Source organism: Tigriopus californicus, chromosome 6 (genome assembly GCF_007210705.1).
Source record: "Tigriopus californicus strain San Diego chromosome 6, Tcal_SD_v2.1, whole genome shotgun sequence".
Lineage (NCBI taxonomy): Eukaryota > Metazoa > Arthropoda > Copepoda > Harpacticoida > Harpacticidae > Tigriopus > Tigriopus californicus.
In genome coordinates, this window is record NC_081445.1 from 1,508,529 (window position 1) to 1,525,270 (window position 16,742).

The following is a 16,742-nucleotide window of genomic DNA, read 5'->3' on the forward strand; positions in this document are numbered from 1 at the left end:
TCTTCATTCATTTGGAGGAGAACACACGCACACAATAGAGCACTCTCCGGAGATGGCCGCAACCACGTCCACAAATAATCCAGCAGTGTCCAATGCCAACAATCGGCTCTCGGCCACCGCCGGACCCCAACCCTCAGCCAATGATCTTATGGACCTTTTGTCCAGTATGGACCAGCTCTTGGCCGAAAGTTGTCCGGAAGATGGCGGATTCGAATCCGCGTGCGGTAGCCCGTCTCAGCCCGTAGATCTGTCCACGTTGGACTGCATCTCCTTGGACTTTCCGCTGAACTCGACTTGTGGCATTGGCTATCATGAAGGAGGCGAGGGAGGCGAGGGAGGTGAGCCCCCTTCAGCAGACAATACACCCTCGTTTAGTGCTTTAATCTCTGTGTCCTCGGGATTAGATCATAATCACGAGCTGGACCTGCTCACCTCCCAAGGGAGCAAGGCCCACGTGGGGGATAATCTAGACTCTTCCAAGCGGATGAAATGTAGTTTTAGTGCTCGAGAACAAGCCTTCGTCAAAGAGGGTATCCCATGGGAAGTGAATGGTGTAGTCAGCAGCCAAAGTAGGAGCAGTAGTGGCGGTGGAGGTGGCAGCAACAATAACCACGTGTCCCCCATGACAAGTGCCTACAACAAACAGACCATGGATTCTTTGAAAAAGAGCGTATGTAGTGGTGGGAGCTACGGTGAGGACTTTATCAAGCAGGAGTATCAGAATGACGATCGAGAGCACACGTTTAACATGTCGGAGCCTTCAATAGTGGGGCATCCTCACCGCAAGTGGACGTGGCCATCAAGCGGGACAACCCATCATCCCCATCCTCATCAAAGTCATAGCCATAATCATAATCCTCATTTACACCACCATCACCATCAGCAACAACACCACCACCACCACCACCATCACCACCTTCTCCCACTGACATCACATCCACATAACCAACATTCCCAGCATGCGGTCTCTGGATCACCGAATGGTTCCTCGACCTTGCCGACATCTCCGTGCTCTTCATCTAGTGTTGCAATTGCTACACCTACTGGTGGCGGTGCCGGTGCTGATGGTGGTGGTGGTACTACTTCTTGTTCTTCTTCTTCATCATCATCATCCTGCTCCCCTTCAACGTCAGTGCTCGTTAAAGAACAGATTCAATTTGAAAGTCAAAGGCATCTTTTCCAAAAGACCTCATCCACTCATGCCAGAACGGGGATCTCGTCCTCTTTGTCCCCTGCTTCATCTTCTGCTTCTCGTCCCTGCACCTCTAGGGAGGATCCAGCCGTCCCATCAGTGTTAGTCATGGGAACAACGAAGAAAATAGGAGATGGAACTCGAGAGAATGGGACGCACGATGGCGTTGTTGTTCACCACCATCACCAGAGAGGAAAAAGAAAAGGGGATGAGGACGGAGGCAAAAGGGGCATAAATCAGCCCTTGGCCCTGGCTTCGTTGTCCTCCTCCTCTTCCTCCTCCTCCTCCTCCACTACTAGTACTACCACTACCTACAGGATGTCAATGAGGATCTGTGAAAAACGACGGATTGGAGAAGATTGGAATGGATTAAAAGATCTTCCACCCATGGGCACGACATGCACAGTGGGACCTATAGGTACTGGCCCTCCTCCACCCGAGATGACTTCCTTCCCATCTCCGTCTTGCTCAGTGGGGAGTTCGTCCATGGAGGATCAGAGCTATCACTTCCTCCCGAACAACAATATTTACAAGATGATTCAGGGACTGAACCCGGTGTTCCCAGCCGAGCCGCGGGATCTCCAAGCGGGCCATTGGTTTCGCTGCCAGCTGTGCCACACCATTCAAGAGACTCAACGACTCTACAGCCACGCCAAGGAGGTTCATAATTTGGCCAACATGGCCAACGCCACAACTCAATGCATATCCCCTTTCCGACCCTCATTTTCAGGAGCGAGTCCAAACGCCACCCATGGGTCCAACTGTCAACGAATGACATCACCTGGACCCATTTCATTAGGCGAATGGTCAAACCATCATTCTCAACTCCATCACTCGCGCCAGACGACAACGACCAATGATCCCGGTGATGCCAACCCTCTCCCGACTAGTCGTCCCCCAGCAAATGAGATCATATCCAATCAAGACCTGCCAGATTTTGAGCCTGACCTGGACGCCGTTGTTGACGACAAATTTATTGACTCTCTCATTCGTACCACCATTCCCCCATCCGGGGGAGCCAATCCACCTTCCAATCAACATCAACATTCTATGGCTCTCATCAACCCACCACAATCAGCCAGTTCAGGGCCAGGAGGAGGAGCAGCAGCAGGAGCAGCAGCAGGCGGAGGCCTACAATCCTCTATGGCAGTGCCTCAAGCTGCTGGACCGACTTTAATGAAATTGGAAGTTGTTTCCTCAAGTGGGACACCAACTTCGTCGTCATTGTGCCCTTCCCTGCCCAACAATCTCCTCCAGGGTTCCTCTTCATCCTCCTTGTCCACGACGCACAACTCCAATCCCAGTACGACTACCACTATTTCTTCTTCCTCGTCCTCGGTAAATACAAATATCGAAAAGAAATTAAATCGAGAAGCAAAAAAGTCATCCCCTCAATTCCGGTGGCGCCGGAGGAAGAGGCGCTCTAAAGCCCAATACCCAGAGATGAGCCGCTACCTTTTACCCATTGACGAAGGTGAGGAGGTCCAACATTTGGGCCGCACTCTGGAGTGCCAACTGTGCGGCCTCCGAGGCAAGCGGTGCCACCTCACCCTTCATTTCAAGGCCAAGCATAGCGAAGTTATTGAGTTAGCCGGGGGACACCTTCACAAGATGAAGAAGCCGACCAGCAAACCAACCAACAATGGCAACGTGGTTTCCACCTCCTCCAAAGATGGACTAGGAAAGTACTGAGACTGATTGCACGGAGTATTTAATCCGTACTCTTATCTCTTCTGCAAAGTCTCTCCTTTTGCGGAGAAATAAAACCATTTGTTCCTGCCTCCCTCAACATACCCCCCCCCGCCCCTCTTTTCCCCCGTACCGGGACCAATTTTCTGCCACTTCGTCTTCACAACTTCTACTACTACTACTACTACTTCTACGAGTTACCAGTTCCATCACCAACACTACTACGTCTCTCTTTCTCTGGGTCTCGCTCAGTCCCTTGATGAAATTAACTGCTACTTATTGGCTCCCCCTGTCCCATCCGGTTGCCCACTAACTGACAATCCAAATCAAAGTGCTGACAAATCAATTAAACATCGTTCGACCAAGGGACTTCCTTTTCGCTTTCCCTCGTGAAAACTGCTGAGATCGTGCAATCAGTCTGAGAGAATTAACATGTTCAGTCAAGGTGCTGTCAAGCACGGAGAAGGAGGAGCAGGACAAAAGATGTCAACAATTGCTCATCCAACCACCGAGAACAACAAACAATGTCCATTCTCGACCGCATCGACATTCGACCATGACAACAGCTTGGATGTCCTCGGAAGAGTTCACATCCAGCCAGGTGCGAGAGCGCCCCCAGGATACTATCCCTGCATCCAAGAATCAGATGATGTGCCGCCCCCAAGGGGACTCCTCGCCGCCACCACCACCACCACCACAATCCAGCAATCCAAAATTTGATGATTCGCTCGAGCAATTCATGTCTTCTTCTTGTTCCACTTCTAGCTTGGTGTCAGCAGTCTCGCGACAACCACATCGGCAGTCCCCATCATCGTCATCATGCTCATCAGGAGCAGTTTTCCTCGTGGCAGCAGATCTGCTTGAAGCTCCAGGGGACCCAATAGCCAATGAACTGGAAGTGAACGAACCGACATCAATGAGCGGCACCTTCTCCCTTCAAGAAGACAGGGATGGACTGGAAGAAAACGAAGACGAAACCCAACGAGCACAAGAACGAGAAGAAGATGAGTTGGAATGTCAAGCGATGAAGGCTCATGACGAGGAGGAAAACCAAGAGGACGACGAGAGCCCACATGAGGATGGGGATCGACTGCGTGCGGCTCAACTAAGTGGAACATATCGCGTCATGGGATTACCAATGTCAAATGAATATTTGTGGCAACTCGAGTCCGAGCTCTCGCGTGCCTGTCACAGCTTCCACGAAAATGTTAGTGGACAAAAAATCTCGTGCCCTGGTGCGGGGTGGTCCACAACTTCCCAGTTGACTCGTCGGTCCGAATTTCTACTTCCTCAAGTTTGGGAGGAGAACGATGAAAACAAATCCTTCGGGGCTCCACCACCCACGATCACCACCACCACCAACAACAACAACAACGACACAACTGCCACCACTACTATCACCTCCGACATGTCTCTTGGTTATCGACCTGATTCAAATACACCATCCAACACGGATCCACTTGTCCGAGACTCTAGAGAAGTGGACATTTTCCAATTGGGGGAATTTATCGATAATCAGTCAGGACCTTGTTCCGCACTATCGGATTCCTCTCCTCTGCTCTCGTCCACCAAGGCCAACCCCAGTATTCAGTACGATTGTCAATACAGGATCGTAGGATGTGATAGCCCAAATGTCAGTGATCCAACTTCTAGGCGCCCATCAAGTGGTAGCACATGTTCCGCTCAACACAAGTCATAAACAATCGAATGGCACCCTAATGGGGGACAACAGGACCACAGACAACGTGCAGAGCGAGTTCACAGCCAAAACCAGCCCCAGATTCGATATGCCCACCCTCCCCATAATGCATTTAAAACCGCCCTTCCATACTACAAAAAAAATCAATGCAATGGAACCAAATATCTCCTTCTCGGACACCTATGCACGTCGAAGTCACGGCCCATTTTTGCACTCACTTTTGATCATAAATCCGTGACCTCAGAGCACCACAAAGGCTTTTCTCCCGATTGAAAAGATCTCCCTGAAACGAAACTGGACTCGCGGGTTTTGTTATGAATTTGTCAAGTGTCGCTGAAAACAGCCTTCCTTCCTCTGACCTTTTTTGCATGATCGGAACCATTCAGTGTTTCCATTTCTTCCCCTATGGATAGGTTATTTGCTGAATCGAAAGTGCTAAACCGAAATCAGTCTTTAACTTGAGAAAAAGACGGAAAATGAGACACCGGTTGTCATCCCATTATTAGCTGAACTTGCATGATCACAATGTACTATATTGAAGGAAAACAATGAGCTCAAGGGCCCAACGGTTGTGTACGAAATCAAACGTTGTTGAAGGCATGAAATGCCAACCAACAAGGTTGTACATACTATCTATCAGTCATCATTACCAACACGAATCTCTAAAATAATCTATGTTATGGTGGAAGGTGTAGGCGTCCAAATATCCCAATAATAGTAATGAAATATATTTATAAGAATCATCTATTCCAAGCAACTCTTACGCCACCATCTCTCGCAACCTCTCTCTCATTTCGATCAAACTTGGATTACCAGGCAAATATTGAATGGCCGCGTCCATTTCAATCAAGGCTTCGCGAAACATTTCTAGTTCTTGTAAGGCAAATGATCGTCGGGTATGAACCTTGCCAGCAGTCTCATTATTCATTGGTCCACGTTTTCCAAGACATTCCAGGACTTGAGAGCAATCTTCCAAAGTACCATGATAGTTGCCAGCCTTGAGGTAGCAAGCGCTTCGGTTGTTCAAGAATCTCTCTGGGAAGAAATGCGTTTGAAAAACGAGGAGTTCGTTTCAAAATTGAATTTAATGTTTCTCTCACCATCAGTTGGGTACCTCTTGGCACCATGTGTGAACACTTCTATGGCTGCTTCCAAGTCATTGGCGTGGAACAACTCTCCACCTCGTTTCAATAGATAAGCTTTATCCTTCTCAGGAGCAGACTTGGAACCTGATTTGTGATTGGGCTCTTTGGCAATCTGGAGATTTCAATTAAAACTACACACCAGTGTCCAAGTATGCATGATCCATTTACTCGTGCGCCTTACGTCAAATTCTCTTTTCGGGTTTGATGATTGCGAAAATGTAACCAGAATTGTTCCGGCCTCTCTTGGTGGCGGTAATTTGGCCCAAGCTTCCTTTTCTTTGGCAACCCTGAGAGCTAAAGTTGTGCTGAATCGGGGAGGACCGACTTCCGGCTTCTTCTCAGTTGAAGGCGTGTCTCGAAAGAAGGACAATTTAACCGCCTCTTGTCTTTGGCTCATTTTCTTCTTTGCCTTTTCATGATCTTCCATGGATTTCAATAAGGATTCTCGTTCTCTGTTCCTCAGGGTTTCCACATTCGTCTTTTCGCGAAGACTCTCATCTTCTTGGTGCAGTCGAATGGCTTCATTTCTAACCGATTGCTTCTCTTCATACGATCTAAAGAAGTTCATTTGATTATGATTACAAAACAGTCGAGATTGGTTTGTACACTTACTCAAATGTTCGCTCCAAATCCTCCCACTGTCGACCACATTCCAATTTGGGAACTTCTAAGCACATTTGTCTTTGAGCAAACAGGCATCTAATTTCTGACCCTTTGACTTCGGACCAAAAGAAGACTTCAAAGAGGAAGGGTGAATAATTGATCTTGAGGTAATTGTTGGTCTTGAAAAAATCCACCTGGCTTCGGGTTGTTCCATCTTTCAGAGGTATCCGGATAAAAACCGTGGAATCAGTTTGATTCCACGTAAAATCTTTCACTATGATTGGCATTATTTCTAGAATGCTGTTCTTTCCATGGCAAGCAATATTGATTAAACAAAACGCTATGGAACTCGCTTGGAAAGGCAGCGGCTGATGTTTTGTGCACTCGAAGAACGTACGCAAACGTCAGGACCAACGCACACTCAAGTTTCAAGTTATGTTACAAAGTTAAATGAATTGTCAAAATTGGTCTAGAATTGACACCTGACTGTTGCATCCTGGCCCTAATTTCAGAATATGTTCCGGATAAACAATGATTCGAAATAAAGAACTAATTCCATCCCTACATGGTGCAGGTTAAAGGGTCAAATTGGCCTCACCTTTCGTCGCACCTTTTTTGGCAATTTTTGACAATGACAAAAAAAAATCAAAGATCAAACTTTGTACCTTGACAAATCAGTCGGTTCAGAGAATCATATAAGGCGCAATTTCTATGGGCTAACTTAGTCAACTTAGAGCTTTGAGTCATTGACCCATGATTTTCATCATTATTGACACATTTAATTAGGGATCGGAAAAATGATGTTTGTCAAAACATTTTGGCTGTTTTTCACAACCTTAAAAACAAACAAAGCGCCGAAAACGTAAAATTAAGTTATAAAAAATGGGGAAAAAATTGTAATTTGTCTGATTCTTCAAATATTTTGGTGATTTCAAGGCAAAAATTGTTTCATCATCAATTTTCACGAACTTCTTGCTTTTAGGGTCGAGTCTTGTCCTGAAATAAAGGAAAAGTTGAATATCAATCCCACGGTTAGTGGACAAAGTCAAACACGATAAAATATCTGATCCTGCAATGTATTAGAATTGGCAGATCTAGATAAGCCCTGTACAAAAGGCTGGTTTGTGTTTAAAAACTTATCTAAGTAGGCTTTAAAAGATGGCATTGGATCATCTAATAAGTAGAATTGTCGAAGGCAGGAGGGTAAAAGATTATATAGGCTAGGAGATCTATTTAAAACAAACGAGGACTTCATGGTTTTGAAAAATCTAGTTTCATTATGACTAGACTGTACTCTCACCTCGTCAAGGTCACTCTAGAAACGGTCACAAAGAAAAGACTTTGTTAATCTCGTTCAATTATTTACTTTGGCCAAAAGAGTGATTCATTACACAATTTTGCCAACCAAAAAATCAAATGGCTTTACTGGTAACAATTTCTTTTCCTGAAATTAAGATAACCAAAATTTCAGACTTTTTATCCCCTTAAGACCGACCATCCATACTTTTGTAAATCAACTGTTTTTTTTTGTTTCAAACAGTCTTAAAATTTGAGATTTTCCTGCCAATTTGTTACACTATTCGGCATTAATCTTGTTTATTTGCTTAGCCCTTATTACTTCCAATCTTGGTTAGGTTTATTTGGTAAGATGTTTGCTAAGCCAATGGGAAAGAATAATAGGAAAATTATTAATTTCTTAAGTTTGAGCTACTTCATGTCCAAACCTTAAAAATCCGATGATATGATTAGATTATGTTGTAACATGGATTTTTCTTGAAAAAAGAAAAGCAATACTAAGATGATTAATTATTACTTTCGTTGTATTTGTTTCGCTTTTATTTGAAACATGTTCGAAAGAGTGTTCGAATTTTTAAAGCCTATAAAGCTATCCTGTCAAAACCAAAGAACCTTGAGAACCACCCTAAGAGGAGGGGCTCAAGCTGTGATGATATGGGGCTTAATGAAAACCAGAGAACCTAGAGTTAAATCATATTCTTTTATGGGTAGTCCTCCAGGATAAATGAGAGTTCTGTGTTCAAATCCAGTAGAAGGCAGCTAAAACCTTCCAAAGTTGTGGTTGGATATATCAGACGTCTAAGCCCAGCTATAGTATCACGATACCAATTCTGTACAAGTCGATTGTCCAGCCGCATCTTGAATATGTTTCAGCCATTTGGGCTCCAATGAGTTCAGTAGGTTTGCAAAAGGTTAAACAAGTCCAAAGATGTTTCACCTGGTACAATGAAACTATGAGAAATCTCTCGAATAGACGCCTTACTCTTGTATGTATGTATGTATGTATGTATGTATGTATGTATGTATGTATGCTCAGCCTGTACCAAATTTCTTTGGGCAGTGTGACGTTACAAATAAGGACCCTTATTGGGAGAGACTAAAAAAGTTGGGACAGTACAGTGTTCAGAGAAAGTACCAAAGGTATCTGATACAGTACGTTTTCAAAAGCATCCATGAGCTTTGTCCCAATCCAGGTTTGAGGGTCAATTGTATGTAGCGACCGTAGAGGCTTAATGTGCGTTTTGAGAGCACCTTCAAACCCTCGAGAATCCAGGCTAGTTCGATCGAACAATGAAGTCCAAATCTTTTCTTTCTCGATCTCCTTCATTGTTCGATTTGCTCCCCTCAAATATTCGTGGGGAATATGTTGGTATCGATCCAGTAACAGGATTCAAGTCCGATTTGGAAATTTTGAAAGGCATTCCAGGTCAACCATGGAGTAATCCTCCTTTCTTTACTGATCCTTGTTAATGGGGTAACCCTGTGTGGTTTCGTGAACGCAAATTTTGAAATGCGACAGTACTAAATTTTACTCAGTCGCATTTCAAAATGTACGTTCACGAAACTATCTGATACTCGCTGTAGGTGCAACTGGGTACAAATTGCATCTCAAAATATGCACTCACGAAACCATGCGGGGGTGCCCCATTGTTTTGCTTTGCTTTTGGGGCAGCTTAGATTAAAAATGTACACACCTAATACCATGTTAGAAAAACACAATTCTGAAAGAGATGTGAGTGAAAGAAGGTCATTTTATTTCAGAGTAAATGTCATATTTGATGCACCTGAGTGCAATAAAATAATACTGTACCATACTTTGAAGAAGAATAAATAGGGTATAATCTGCTAATGCACACTAAATCACTTCAGAGTTTTGAAAACCAATGTTATTCAAAGGCATCTCTGCTAATCGAGGGGTATCATATTTAAGAGTTCATATCGTCTCCAGATGTGACTAAGCAGATCTTCCAAAGCCCCCAAATTATTGCTCAAACGGACAAGAGAACGATGACTTGTGGCTATGAACTTGCACTGCTGAAAAATCAGCTCAACTCAAGTCCGATGATCGAGCCCATTACATGAATAATGACGATATTTTTTTTTATATCGGACTGGCGACATCGCTATGTAGACGAGTGGAACAACCAACGAGGAATGGACAATGCAAAGGTGCCCTAGAGATCAGAAAGTGGAACATGATTCTTGAGCTGAGGCGAGATTTACGAAGTTTGAGAGCGCTCTTGGTTGGCCCTCTCCTTGGCAAGTTGCTCGTCCGCAGCCTTCATATCCTTGCTGACGTAAGTTTTGCCCATCATCTCCATGACAGCTTGCGTCTCGGGATCCATGTCAAAGACACTACGTGTGTTTTCGTCTTCATCCTCTATGGGCTCTTCTCCCACGCCCCATACCTGTATTATGAAATGGAAGTATAAAGTGACCATGATTATTATGAGGGGAATTGCTCAATATATGGAAGTATGACCACCAGGAAGGGAACCTAGTTGTGAGGATGTGGTGCTTACCTCAATGTGCTCGATTTGAAATTGCTCTTCTTTGGATAGTTGTGGACTTGTGTAGGATGAGCAACTTGGAGCACATCTGCCCTTTCCATATTCCGAGTCGATCCAAAGGCCAAAGAAGTCAAATTGTCCGCCCATTCCTGGAATGAAAGACGCCGCGATTCTTTTAGACTTTGATATCGGGTGTGGCTTGACCAAAGCATTCAGTACCTAAGCCATTAGGTAAGGTTTTCTGTTTGAGATTCATGTACATGTAGTTTGTGTTGAATCGGGTGGCTTCGTAATGAAACATCTTGGGCAGAAGGGAAAACAAGAAACACGAGTTGTCTCCCACAAATTTGGGGCCCAAATTCCAAGAGGAGGAAACATATCCACCAAAACAATAACCATTCTGAAATCAAGAGATTCTGATGATGAAGAATTTGGTGGCGTGAAATAGCATTAGGTTTTGAGAGTGCCCTTTTCAAATTGCGTCATATCAGGGAAAGAAGAACAAAAGCTAGTCACGAAACCTGAGTACAAGTGTAACTCGGAACCTAGGGGTCCTCGCCTAACGCAGGGTCTAGGATTGATGGGACGACGGTGGACTTGCCTTTTCCCACACAATCACGAAGTTGGCCCCTTTCTTGAGGATAGCACCGGCAAGTTTGGAGAAGCTCTCGCCATGAATCCTGGAGTTGAAGAGTGGCCTCCAGAGGCCGCGAAGGTCTCCGGTTAGATTGGCATTAAGGAAGATGACCTCCTGCGGTTGCAGCCAAGTGTTGCTTTTGAATTCCAATCCACGCAATGGCACCAAAGGGGGTCTCTTCATACTGGCAAGATTATAAAGATTTAAAAACTTCCAAACCTAACGCCTTCCTAGGACTTTTACTACTACAAAGTTACAAAACAGTTGAGCCCAAGCAAAAGTTTCCGTGCTAATTTGTAAACGATCAAGCGTATTGAGATAAAATCTTGGGGTCTCGATCACATTCGTTTCCTTCACTCAAATAGTAATGATTCCTTTCAGAGTGCTCATCTGTCTCAAGACTAGTTGTGCCATGGAACTTTGGATCCTACCCAGCGGAAGAATTCACGGGTATCCCAAAGGATTTGGCCAAGGTAAAGAGAAGAATCTCGTCCACCAAGGGACATTTCATCACCAACCACCTTTCCACCATGTCAAAATCCAGATACAAATCCTCGGAAAACCTAGAATTCGATCATCAACCGCACTTTTTGATCCAAAATGATTCACATCAAAATCCAAGAAGATCTCATACTTTCGATGGAGCGAAGATTTGGGGCTGTCCTTGGGAAAGACCAACTCGTGCATGAGAGATTCGGCCAGGACTCGACTAGTCTCTCGGGTCTGGACACCAATGTCGGGTTGGGCATGGTCTTCGCCTAAGATGAGTTGGACGGCGGTATCCACGAGGTGAGTGATCAATTGGAACAGGTCCGTGGACGTGATCGTTTTGTCCACGGGTCGATCTAGTAAGCGAAACAAGAACTTGACGCGGGCGTCACTCTGGCCTCGTATCACATTCCCTAGAAAATGAGGTGATTGTGATCGTCAGGTTAGGATGAAGAATTCTTTTCGGATTGAAAACAATTGAAATGTCTGGGATACATGTTCCACAATGAACGAGGATTATCCCAGTAAAAACGACAAGAACATTTGGCCCGAAATCTTGGCAACTCGAGCGGAATCAGATGGGCTATCTCATCGTATCACGGACTTACACGCTGAGCGCCCGAGCACTTCTTACACATGTCTGACAAAAGATAAATAAATCCTTATTTAATGCCACTTGTCTATCTACCATTTTTTGCCAATCGACCCATCCCTAGTTAAGTAGTATCTCCTAGAGACTCCATGCCATGTTCAATGTCTGAGTATTGTAGTATTTGGATGGCAAGAGACAGAGAGAGAGAGAGAATGGGCATTTGCAGGTTTATCTTACCCGACACCTCCTGATAGCTATGAAAGGTGATGTGTCCCACTTCAGTGCTCATGATCTTCTCCAGGCCGGCCTTTTCCTCGGCCGGCCAACAAGTCCAATGGCCCCAGTCCAGATGGGCCGGCGGTGGTCCATTGCCGCCCCCCGGGAAGCCCGCCCTCAGCCCTTTGATGTCCTCGGCCGTGAGGAGGGAATGGATCTTGACGGAGGACGTCTCGTTCCCCATCAGAAAGCTCAGCGGCTTCAGGAAACGGTAAGCGAGCGTAGCGGAAATAATCGTGACAGATGGGCCGCACCAGGGTCTCAAACACGGCCAAAAGCTATTATCAAGGCACGGGTCGGGAGATGTCAAAACCCAGGCGCGCCTTAGAGCTCCAGATCCCGACAATCTCACGGAATGAACAATTGTTGGGACGGACAACCTGCTATGCTGGACAGAAGGCGAGTGTATGTACCGTATGTACGTATGTACGTATGTACGTATGTGCTTATACTGATGGGAAGGAAGGACACTGTGGAGTCTGGAAGAGGTGATGGAGCACTTTTGTTATGGAGGATGACGTCAGAAGGCACTTTGACTTTTCATACGTCTGTGAAACAACATGTGACTTGTCCAACCTAGTTTTGACAGACACAGAATGTGCAGGTTGAGTGAGAGCGATTCTGGTTGAGTACATCCCCCACCCAGGTCCAGACGCAGGGCTCCAATTCAAGGACGACGTCACACCTCCACACGCCCCACACCCTGGCGGGGCGACGGTAGGGGAGGAAATGAGCAATTCCAATCCCAATCCATCAAATATTTTTCCCTTCACATAAGTTGACTCATTTGCAGACTCAGAAAGCATTGATCCTTTTTGATCTCAATTGAATGTCTGCGTGAAAAGTTATGAGCATTTCAATCTCAGACCAAGGAGGGCACAAATTGATAAGGACATTTTCAACGTGGTGCTCAGCCAGTCATTTGGTGCCCACGCCATACTGAGTTTCAAGTGGTAACTTTTGACTCAGACATTTGATTGAGGTTAAAATTGGCCCACATTTTCTGAGTCAGGTAAAGCCCAACTTGTGTGGAGGAAATGCATTTGGTTTGTCTAGGTTGTCTTGGTTTGTCTCTTGCTGTGTGGTGGGATGTAATAATAAGCCACACTAATAACCCTGTCCTCCTAGTAATTTGGATTTTGAGATTCAAATGAAGAACATTTCAATGCAATCAAGATACCTCACAATATATATATCCCTACCTAATCATGAAACGCAAAAAGAAACTCAAAGCATATTGTCAAATTTGGGAGCCTTTGAATTTTTTTTATCGCTTGGTTCAATAGAAATCACCAGACAAACATACCACTTGCGTCTCTCAAGACACCCAATTTACAAAAGTGAACGTTACTTGTGCTCATACCATTCATGCTCTCAATGTGATTATATTCATTTGATTCATGCATATGCAATATTGTGGGACTTTCAAATGGTTATGCTTCTAGTAAATATAAACCTGTCTCTGTCTGGTGTTGCCTGAGTAGCACGTAATAGAGGGTTTAAGAGCAACAAATAACTTAACAGAGGATCATGGCCTAAACACCTACATAATGAAACCACAGAAGAAGAAGTATGAGAGTACACTTCGACCCAGCCAGGCAAACCAGTTTTCTAAATCATTTGGCTGGTTGTTTTGTTGTTTCATTCTTTTGGTGTAGGTGGTGACTATTGACGTTAGCATGCGCTATCATCAGCTGACCGGGATAGTTCTGCACGATGGTTGGTAATATAAATTGCATTCAATATCCACCACCAACTCGTTTTTTTTTCTTTTTCGTTTGATGTTCAATGATCAAATTTTGTCCAGAATGACAACCTCGCAGCACTCGCACAACCTCCAAATCGGTGGTCTGTAAAAGAATAGGTTGGAACTGACCAGATATACATGATTTATTGAAAGCTTAGCAGGACCATGGATCAATGGACAGGCTTGGGTTGGATCAAAGAGGGATCAGTCTAATCTAGGCTGGACATTGAAATTGTAACCGCAACTTCTGATAAGCCAGAGTTTGATTAGATGTTGGCAGCGCCCTCTTTCGAAATCGGGGGAAAGCACCCGCCAGGCAACCACCTAGAGCACCACCACGGCATGACGAAAAACGAATGAGGCACAACAACATTAAGGATTCAGAATCAGATAGTCAGGGAAGAAAAGACGAGTGTCGGCCCATCCTTGCCTTGCCTGCTACTACAAATCAGAACACGGATCTTTCCGAGATTTGCATGTTCACTCAGCTCAAGCCTCAAGGTGAGATGGTGAGCCGTTTCATTTCGAAACCACGTGTTCCGGCCTGTTTCCCGCTTTTTTCCTTTGTCCAGCCCCCGAGTCATAAAAAAAGGAACATGGTTGGTTGATTGTCACCGAACAATGAATCCCGTCTGTTATTCCAGCATGGCTGGGCATTGGACGCGAGGATTGAGTCGACATTTTGGTAATCAGGTCAAAGCCATCACCCAAGGTGGGTCAAGAGCTGTCTGCGAATCCTTGGGGTTTTGTCATCATCCGGTGTAGCTTTATTCCAGCATTTCACGGCATGGACCCCCCCACCATTCAGTCTAGACTCATCATGACGAGTGCCCCTCGGCGTCCCTTCACCATTGTGGTCGAGGGCAACATTGGTAGTGGCAAGAGCACGTTCCTCAATGAGTTCCAAGATCTATCGAACGAATTGGAAATCATGCCCGAACCCGTGGATAAATGGCGAAATTGTCACGGTATGGCCACATTCGGATAGTCATGTACGTCATCGCTGGAGATGGACTAATATTTCTGTGATGTAGGCACTAATCTGCTACAGCGAATGTATGAGGATCCGAAACGATGGAGCATGTTGTTCCAAACGTACGTTCAATTGACCATGATGCAACAGCACACGAAACCCTGCGCCAAACCCACCCGGATCATGGAACGCTCTTTGTTAAGGCAACCGCCGCAATCATTCATGAGCCAGCACTCACTAGTCATGATGAGCCAGAGGAAGTCTCCGGGATGGAATGAGTAGAGATTTGCATGTCACAGGAGGTTGCGTGAAAGGCGTTCTGTTTTCAGTGAAAGGGCGAGGAAGGGCAGGGGCCAAAGTGACTTTTCCATTGGTTTGGTGGAGTGCCAACTTCATGGTAATACCACTAAGCATCTTTTATAGAGCTGTTCGAGATTGATTTCTGATCGTAGAGGCGCTGCTTTCCATCGCCCGCCTGGCGTAGCACTTTTCGAATGGTTACCGAATATTAATGTGCCGTTGAAAACCACAACCAAGCCCTCATAAGTCCTCTTGCTCTGACACTTATACTTCTTGATAGGCAAATTGGTACTTTGCTGCTTTTGTTTTTTGCCTTCTCCCTTCACAAGATCAAGAGGTTCAAATGTAAAGATAAGCTAGGGCTGACCATACTTCCTAACAGTTGAATCCCAGCCACTGAGGTTCAGTTTCAGGCCTTTTTCCAGCCCATTGCTTGCCTCGACAGATTTTGGATCTTTTCAATTTCAAATCCCGGGGACTAGGTAGAGTGTGGTCATTTCTTCTTGACTGAAATTGTGCCGCCAACGATCATGACTAGTGAGTGACCTTAAGGATTGATTGAATGATTGTTTGATTGAATGTCTGACAACAGTGCCCGCTATTGCTTCGTGGAGAATCTCTACGCCGAGGGCAAACTCGAGGACTGCGAGTATGCCGTGTTGTCCGAGTGGTTCAATTACCTTCTGACGTGTCCGTCCATGAATTTCAAAATCGATCTCATTATTTATCTGCGGACCCGTCCTGATGTGGCCTTTCAACGGATCAAGGATCGAGATCGGAGTGAGGAATGTCGAATCCCTTTCCAGTACATCCAGGATCTCCACGATCTCCACGAGGATTGGTTGATTCGCAAGACTAAATTCCAGGTAGCAATGTCTCTCTTTTGAAGACGTTTTCAATAACGATCGGAATGTTATTTTAATTTAGGAAAGCTCTATATTGCATATTTAGTTCCCAAGGAAATTGTCTCTCTTTTACATCAGTAAAACAATTTCAAAACCTAACGTATCGCATACCAAAAGATAGAGTTGAAATTGACCGACCCAAAAGACCTCAGGAATGCAACATCAAATAAAGAATTGAATTGAAAATTCGGAAACATTGAAGACAACCTCTTTCAAAACAGTTCTGTTCCTCCTTTGAAAACTGCGGATAATTTGAAAAAATCTGTTCTGTGCCAAAAAAAAAAGGGCAAAATGTTTTCAAAAAATATCATTCCGCTTTCAAAGTATAAATATTGAGGTACAAAATCCCATATTTCGCGCGAATATAAAAAATGTTTTCCATGATTCCAGCCTCTTCAAGCCCCTGTGATTGTCATTGAAGCCAATGAAGATTTGGACAAACTACAAGCCCAGTATCAACGCCAAAAAGACGAGATCTTGCAAAAGTCTCGAACGAATTGAGCGTAACAAAAGGACCACCAAAACGAGGACTTTGCCGGATCGAGCTGTGATATTGAATTAGGTGATGGCAGTTCAAAGAGAAACAAAAAGAAAGGACGAACTGACTTCTTGTGTGTTTGTTCATTTTTTCACGTTTTGTATCGACTCACTTCAAGGTATATTCAATAAATTGATGTCAAGCGACAAGT

The 16,742-nt window shown here is 44.8% G+C and overlaps 4 protein-coding genes across 8 annotated transcripts; 2 read left to right on the top strand and 2 right to left on the bottom strand.

Annotated features, from left to right (window-relative positions):
• The first annotated feature begins 52 nt into the window (after positions 1 to 52).
• On the top strand, positions 53 to 2,884 carry LOC131882381 (uncharacterized). The gene is made up of 2 exons (XM_059229509.1): positions 53 to 786; positions 1,270 to 2,884. The coding sequence occupies exons 1-2, from the start codon at positions 53 to 55 to the stop codon at positions 2,882 to 2,884; spliced, it is 2,349 nt and encodes a 782-aa protein (XP_059085492.1).
• Positions 2,885 to 5,289: 2,405 nt separating this feature from the next.
• Positions 5,290 to 6,666, bottom strand: LOC131882511 (dynein axonemal assembly factor 4-like). The gene is made up of 4 exons (XM_059229668.1): positions 6,338 to 6,666; positions 5,907 to 6,279; positions 5,681 to 5,837; positions 5,290 to 5,615 (listed from the first exon to the last, which is right to left on the bottom strand). Exons 1-4 carry the CDS (start codon positions 6,613 to 6,615, stop codon positions 5,341 to 5,343), a joined length of 1,083 nt encoding a protein of 360 aa, XP_059085651.1. The 5' UTR covers positions 6,616 to 6,666; the 3' UTR covers positions 5,290 to 5,340.
• Positions 6,667 to 9,355: 2,689 nt separating this feature from the next.
• LOC131882527 (MTOR-associated protein MEAK7-like) lies at positions 9,356 to 12,708 on the bottom strand. The gene is made up of 7 exons (XM_059229685.1): positions 12,090 to 12,708; positions 11,406 to 11,673; positions 11,203 to 11,334; positions 10,736 to 10,955; positions 10,354 to 10,534; positions 10,147 to 10,283; positions 9,356 to 10,032 (listed from the first exon to the last, which is right to left on the bottom strand). The coding sequence occupies exons 1-7, from the start codon at positions 12,310 to 12,312 to the stop codon at positions 9,844 to 9,846; spliced, it is 1,350 nt and encodes a 449-aa protein (XP_059085668.1). The 5' UTR covers positions 12,313 to 12,708; the 3' UTR covers positions 9,356 to 9,843.
• A 1,297-nt stretch (positions 12,709 to 14,005) lies between these two features.
• LOC131882528 (deoxynucleoside kinase-like) lies at positions 14,006 to 16,740 on the top strand. Of its 5 annotated transcripts, none has more exons than XM_059229687.1 (6): positions 14,006 to 14,376; positions 14,448 to 14,587; positions 14,652 to 14,843; positions 14,910 to 15,045; positions 15,741 to 16,014; positions 16,444 to 16,740. In XM_059229687.1, exons 2-6 carry the CDS (start codon positions 14,497 to 14,499, stop codon positions 16,552 to 16,554), a joined length of 804 nt encoding a protein of 267 aa, XP_059085670.1. In that variant the 5' UTR covers positions 14,006 to 14,376; positions 14,448 to 14,496; the 3' UTR covers positions 16,555 to 16,740. The 5 variants fall into 5 exon arrangements, with proteins under 5 accessions (XP_059085670.1, XP_059085669.1, XP_059085672.1 ...); XM_059229686.1 differs by having other exon boundaries at positions 14,007 to 14,376; positions 14,910 to 15,051; XM_059229689.1 differs by having other exon boundaries at positions 14,008 to 14,384; positions 14,520 to 14,587; positions 14,910 to 15,051.
• The last annotated feature ends 2 nt before the right edge of the window (positions 16,741 to 16,742 follow it).